The sequence below is a fragment of the Notothenia rossii genome (assembly GCF_949606895.1).
Source record: "Notothenia rossii genome assembly, chromosome: 11".
Lineage (NCBI taxonomy): Eukaryota > Metazoa > Chordata > Actinopteri > Perciformes > Nototheniidae > Notothenia > Notothenia rossii.
Genome location: NC_136910.1, coordinates 887,449 through 894,948, shown reverse-complemented (window position 1 = coordinate 894,948; position 7,500 = coordinate 887,449). Strand labels below are relative to the sequence as shown.

The following is a 7,500-nucleotide window of genomic DNA, read 5'->3' as shown; positions in this document are numbered from 1 at the left end:
ACAGTCATATTGTGTGCCGGCGCCCCACCTGCCCAGGCAGCTGCCCACGGTTCTTGTTCTGCTCCAGCAGGTAGGATGCGTATCCCATGTTGTCGCTGCTCACCATCCGGTTGGTGTAGTTCATGCTGACGGCGTGCACCGCAAACCAGCTGTGTGTGTGGGGGCATAGACATCAGGATTTACATTTCAGGAGGTCAAGGAAGTGAAAAAGGTGGATTTATATATGGTTAAAGGACTGGAGGGTTTTATGGTTTAATGGTGGGGGGTGTTTAGATGATGCCTCAGAGAATTTAAGGGTGGGACCAGTTGATGTTCTCTCCTATATTGTGACTGTAAACTGTATTCTGGGACGAAGCTGCTCTGTTCCTGCATTTCAGATCCATTTCACTTTATATTGACTTTCTTTATTTCTTTATTAAATAAAACAAAAGACAAACTTTGTCCACGAATCATTTATCAGTTTCTCTGAAGAGTTTCCTCCACAAACAGCAATCGTAGGAAATTATAATTTTAATAACTAGAAAGTAGATAATATCCCGAAAATCCTCGACCCTAATCCTAGTCTGGGCCGTAATGAATTATTTTGTATAATGTAATATATAATATATTTTGCTACACTGATATTCAATTTAGATACTGCTATATTTTACTCAATTTTTTTATATTTTTTTATGTGGTAATAGTTTTCTATCTGTGTTTTTAATTTTTGTTTTACTTTTATGTATGCACCATGACACCAAGTCAAATTCCTCGTACGTGTCGACCTACCTGGTGATAAACCTGTTTCTGATTCTGTTTGTTATCATTTGTATTGTTTTTTTTATTATTTCTGGCAATTGTTTTACCAACAGTGGTCGTGATATTGATACATTCTCACTAAAGGTGTGTACTCACCTGAGCATACCGATGCCGTCTCCGTCCAGATCTGTAAACTTCAGAACCAGAACCTGTTTATCTGTGTTCCACTTATACCTGATGATCAATAACAACATCAAATCAAGAACTTCTTCACTTAAAGTCATGGATTACTTTGTTCTCTGAGAGTTTGTGTACCTGTGTCTCTCGCTCTCTGGGTTGTTCAGGTACGAGTGAGGACTTCTGTTCAGGCTGCTGTCCTCCAGCTCCCCGCGACTCCGGAAGATCCTGCCCGGCCTAATGGTGCTGTGGGCTATGTCTATACTCTGGAAACAAGGTGATACTTTCAGAAGTAGTTTGATGTTAATATAGGCTATGTCTATACTCTGGACACAAGGTGATACTTTCAGAAGAAGTTTGATGTTAATATAGGCTATGTCTATACTCTGGAAACAAGGTGATACTTTCAGAAGTAGTTTGATGTTAATATAGGCTATGTCTATACTCTGGACACAAGGTGATACTTTCAGAAGAAGTTTGATGTTAATATAGGCTATGTCTATACTCTGGAAACAAGGTGATACTTTCAGAAGAAGTTTGATGTTAATATAGGCTATGTCTATACTCTGGAAACAAGGTGATACTTTCATAAGTAGTTTGATGTTAACATAGGCTATGTCTATACTCTGGACACAAGGTGATACTTTCAGAACAAGTTTGATGTTAATATAGGCTATGTCTATACTCTTGGCACAAGGTGATACTTTCAGAAGAAGTTTGATGTTAATATAGGCTATGTCTATACTCTGGACACAAGGTGATACTTTCAGAAGAAGTTTGATGTTAATATAGGCTATGTCTATACTCTGGACACAAGGTGATACTTTCAGAAGAAGTTTGATGTTAATATAGGCTATGTCTATACTCTGGACACAAGGTGATACTTTCAGAAGAAGTTTGATGTTAATATAGGCTATGTCTATACTCTGGACACAAGGTGATACTTTCAGAAGAAGTTTGATGTTAATATAGGCTATGTCTATACTCTGGACACAAGGTAATACTTTCAGAAGAAGTTTGATGTTAATATAGGCTATGTCTATACTCTGGAAACAAGGTGATACTTTCAGAAGAAGTTTTATGTTAATATAGGCTATGTCTATAATCTGGAGACAAAGTCATACTCTCTAAAGTACCATTTTATGTTAACTAAAGCTTTGTCTATACTCTGGAAACAAGGTGAAACTTTCAGAAGTATATTTGTATCTTTAATAAGGTTGTGTCTATATTCTGTAGTTTTGAGAGTATGACCTTGTTTCCAGATGTATGTTATTATGGGCTATGTCTACACTCTGGAAACAAGGTGAGACTTTCAGAAGTACAGTTATATGCAACCCGGTATCACGGCAAGACGTGAACATGTGACGATTTACCATGCTGGGAGACGTGAAGATGTAACGGTTTCGTCCTTTCAAACGTGAGAGTTACACGGTATTGTTAACCAGTGGAGAAATAACCGGAAATGCCAAGCAAATGCTGCCCCGACGTAATGATTTATTTTTTAATAGTCACACTCGATTACGCTGATTTTTCTTGTTGCCCCAGCTGGTCGACACCTCTTTAGCAGAAACAAAGGCTACATGAATGATTAAATCCATGCGAGCGGATCATAGGTGTGGATGTGGAATTAACGGACGTGACGTTGTGCGATTGAGTTGCCAGGCAACAGCTTCAGTTCATGTTAATTTACAAACTCTTCAACTACAACCGTAGTTACATTTAAAAACATGTTAGAAGGCCTCACGAAATACTTTAATGCAAATTAAAATGTAAATTTGAAGGAATGTGTGTATAACAAAATACATCAGTGATAAACGAAACCGGAAACAGACGTAGGCAAGATCCTCAGCTCGATGATTGGATGGTTTAGCTGCAATGCACGCTGGGATTTGGTGTTTATGTGATGTGAAATCTGAAAAGTTTTTTAAAAATAATATAATACTTTATTCCGATTTTGCTTGCTTTTCTCTTTGAAGGTCATCACATAACGGCATTGTAATACACGGTTCGGCTGCATTACATATTACAGATCTGCCGTAGTTCTCTATTTATAGAGCTCTGATGAGAAGACTTCTAGACAAACAGGAAGAACTGCCGCCAACACTGAAAACGTGACGTGGATCATAAATATATCAACAATTAAACAACATCTCACATTTCTTTTCACACAATACGTCTCCTTAGAGGATCAACACTAATTCAGCTGACTTTTATATTTGATCCAATCGGTAGATAGGCTGTATTTACACCATAAAGGTGCACAGCTGATAGAAAGGGACACCTGGTGGTTGAAGAACGTTATTGAATTGTATTATTATTATTTATTACCCCACCTTGACGATGCCGTTGACGAGCGGCTCGATGGACTCCTTCATGAAGCCTTTGCAGGAGATCATGAACAGTGTGTACTGGAAGTACCCGGCCGGCCCGCTGTGGGTGTGCGTCCCGCTCAGAACCACGTTATCCTGCCGGTACAGGTTCCCGTACTTCAGCTGCAGCGCCCGCAGGACCTGAACATTTAATCGAACACATTAAAGGTCCCCTATCATGCAAAATGCACTTTTTTGATGTTTTGTATACATAAATATGTGTCCCCGGTGTGTCACTCACAAAGTGTCAGAAAATACATCCCTCTTTCTATTTTGAGCAAAACACATGAGACATGTTTTTTATATATCTTAGACCTATAATATATGCATAAACATTGTTTGATAGGAGACCTTTAAAACTTATTTTTAACTTATTTGCTATAGTTTTGAGGAAAATAGTTAATTGGGTTTCCACGGGCTCATGAAGAACATTTCTGAATATTCTCCAACTCTTTTTTCATAAATACGTCCCCTAGTGTTTATATATAATATATGTTTAATTCTATACACTCAATTTTTCATATTCTCATGTTGAATTTTTGGGATTTGAGACCTTGATTAATTGTGTTTCCACGGAGAACATTTTGAAATATCTTCTAACTTTTATTTCCTAAATTCGTCCTCTAGGGTTCGTATGACCAATAAAAGCCTTGAACCTTAGTGTTTATATATAGTAGTTGTTTAATATATGTTTCATTCTATACATTTAGCTTTTCCTATTCTCATTGGGATTTGAGACCCTGTGATGCAAATTAGTCGCTTTTCGGCGCCTCCCGCTTTTTTAACGCTTCTTTGGGTGACTTGTGTAATTCGTGGAGAACCGAAGAGTTTTCGTTTTGGGGGGGGGGTGGGGGTCCGTCAGTTCGTCCGTTAGTCCGTCCGTTAGTCCGTCCGACTGACGGACAACTTCTCACTTCAAAAAAGAAGAAGAAATCTAGATCGCAAAATAATTAAACAAGCGAGTGCCTGTTTTTCCTGGCCAAGGACAGGTTCCATGAACACAACACGAGCGTAACGTGTCTTCGACGTGGTTATGTCTCGTCTGAAAGGAGTGTAGACTAGACTTGAGTGCTTACGGAGGGCACCGGAACGCCGCTCCAGCTCTTCAAATATTGCAGTACCCATAAGGAGCCGTACACATGCCGCAGTGTTTGCGTGGCTGTGTCTTTAGTTGTAAGCACAGTGGCGATCTGTTATTATTAGCATCTGGTTAGCTAGCTATGCTAACGAATTTAAAGAGCTTTTCTACAACCAGGTGGAAGAGAGCTCTCTCCTGAGAGGCTCAAATAACCTCAGCTCAGTGAGGTTAAGGCACACCTTGATATGATCATTATAATTATTAACGAGATATTAGAGACTAAATGAAAAACAGGTATAAAATACTATATGACAGTAACAAAAAAGTTGTTAAAAATAACAAGAATAGAGTTTAAAAGGGGAGTGATTTGTAAAATATCCCAAAAGAAAAATCTGCTTACAGTTCTGTTTTCAAATGGGTGTTGAAGTACCCATAGATCTACTCATGTTGTTCTCAAAGTGCACCAGATTGATGCTTTTAACTTCAATATTTAAAAAAATATCTGTCTCCTATTGATCTGAGTATATTATAAATAATAGCCAGTTAATTGAAGCATTATAGCACAGGCCTTTGTCAGATGGTATATCACGCTGTTTCTTTCTGCTTCGGATAGTTCTCTCTTTTTTCACCATACCTGTGTTTGCATCATGTTGTGACCCCTTGTTAAAGAAATGTTCATCTAAATTGGAGGACTTTTGGATGTAAAGGGGAATGTGAGAAAATAACTAATAAAGAAAAAAATAAACTTCTGAATATATTGTACATAGTTTAAGTCAGCTGTTCTTTTTTTTTAAGGTTACAAATGTGTTTTAGATCATTTAATTTTAAAGAGTTCCTCCTGGTTATACTTCTAAGTAAAGGCTTCAGTAAAAAGTAATTAAGAGATTGCAATATATGTTTAAATGTATATTATGTGTGTGTGTGTGTGTGTGTGTGTGTGTGTGTGTGTGTGTGTGTGTGTGTGTGTGTGTGTGTGTGTGTGCGTGTGTGTGTGTGTGTGTGTGTGTGTGTGTGTGTGTTTTCACCTCCAGACGCAGCCTCTGTGAAATCATTCCCACGTCGGCGGTGACGAAGACGACTCTGCGTATCCCGTCGTCGATGATGAAGGCTCTGCTGTACAGGCGGGTGTGAATCCCTGCAGCCGTCTGCTGAGGGACCGCATAACCCATCTACACACACACACACACATACGCACACGCACACACACACACACGCACACACACACACACACACACACACACACACACACACACACACACACACACACACGTGCACACACACACACACACACACACACACACACACACACACACACACACACACGTGCACACACACACACACACACACACACAGACACACACACACACACACACACACACACACGTGCACACACACACACACACACACACACACACACACACACACACGCACACACACACACACACACACACACACACACACACACACACGTGCACACACACACACACACACACACACACACACACACACACACACACGTGCACACACACACACACACACACACACAGACACACACACACACACACACACACACACACATACGTGCACACACACACACACACACACACACACACACAGACACACACACACACACACACACACACACACACACACACACACACACACACACGTGCACACACACACACACACACACACACACACACACACACACACACACAAATTGTTCAATAATCTCTAAGGAAATACAATTTGACATCCTCTTGGTTACGCTTTGCCCCACCCCCGTATGCTAGCCAATAACATGATAGACAGTTAACTATGAAATAAGAAATGAATTCAAATGAACATATATACATATTAGATCTCTTTACATGTATGTTTGAAAACAGTGTGTATTTTATGTCCAGCATTCACACCGCAATTTCTTCAAGACTTTGATTCTCTAGTTAAAAATACTCTTTGAGTCCTAAAACACATGCCTCCACCCCTCATCTCTCTTGTGACCTACGTTTCTCATTGCCATGTCTACACCGTAGCTAATGGGCAAATATATATATATATATAATCAATACATATATGCCGTTAATAACTGTGTAATGTATACCTGGCTGCTAAACCCTTGTTACTGCTACAAGGTATGTATCTTGTATTTTGTAGATTGTGTAACTTGCTGCTGTTAAATACCATCAAACTATGTGCAATATGTGCTTTATATACATATGCATCTTTAATAACTGTAATATATACCGGGCTGCTAAATCCTAAGAACTGCTCCAGGATTTGATTTTTAGATTTGATTTGTTTTTGATCTGTATTTTTGAAAATTATGTAACTTTTTTTGTTTTTTATCTTTTTTTGCATATTGTTTATTTTATTATAACTTAGTACTTTTTTAACGCATGTAAGATATGCAACACTAAGCTGTCTGTGGCTCTTTCTGCTGTAACGCTGCACATGTCCCCTCTGTGGGACTAATGAAGGTATTCTCATTCTGATTCTAAAATGACAATAAGGCCTCTCTCTTGTCTGAGTGTCTCCTTATCGCCCCCTGCTGGTTGCTTTGGTCTCTAACTGAGTGTCTCCTCATCTCCCGCTGCTGGTTGCTATGGTGTCTAACTGACTGCTGGTTGCTATGGTCTCTAACTGAGTGTCTCCTCACTCAGATAGACTGAGGAGACCCTGCTGGTTGCTATGGTCTCTAACTCAGTGCTGGTTGCTATGGTCTCTAACTGAGTGCTGGTTGCTATGGTCTCTAACTGAGTGCTGGTTGCTATGGTCTCTAACCGAGTGCTGGTTGCTATGGTCTCTAACTGAGTGCTGGTTGCTAGGCCTCTAACTGAGTGCTTGTTGCTATGGTCTCTAACTGAGTGCTGGTTGCTATGGCCTCTAACTGAGTGCTGGTTGCTATGGTCTCTAGCTGAGTGCTGGTTGCTATGTTCTCTAACTGACTGCTGGTTGCTATGGTCTCTAACTGAGTGTTGGTTGCTATGGCCTCTAACTGAGTGTTGGTTGCTATGGTCTCTAACTGAGTGCTGGTTGCTATGGTCTCTAACTGAGTGCTGGTTGCTATGGCCTCTAACTGAGTGCTGGTTGCTATGGTCTCTAGCTGAGTGCTGGTTGCTATGGTCTCTAACTGAC

General features: G+C 39.9%; 1 protein-coding gene across 2 annotated transcripts in view; it reads right to left on the bottom strand.

Moving 5' to 3' along the window:
* The window catches only part of asah2 (N-acylsphingosine amidohydrolase 2), a 17,780-nt gene that overhangs the window by 8,139 nt on the left and 2,141 nt on the right, over positions 1–7,500 (bottom strand). For both annotated transcript variants that reach the window (XM_079657541.1, XM_079657542.1), the window contains exons 4-8: positions 5,388–5,531; positions 3,249–3,425; positions 1,054–1,181; positions 895–972; positions 29–149 (exon numbers count right to left, since the gene is read on the bottom strand). In XM_079657541.1, coding sequence (XP_079513667.1) covers positions 29–149; positions 895–972; positions 1,054–1,181; positions 3,249–3,425; positions 5,388–5,531 — 648 coding nt within the window. The remainder of the gene's footprint in view (positions 1–28; positions 150–894; positions 973–1,053; positions 1,182–3,248; positions 3,426–5,387; positions 5,532–7,500) is intronic.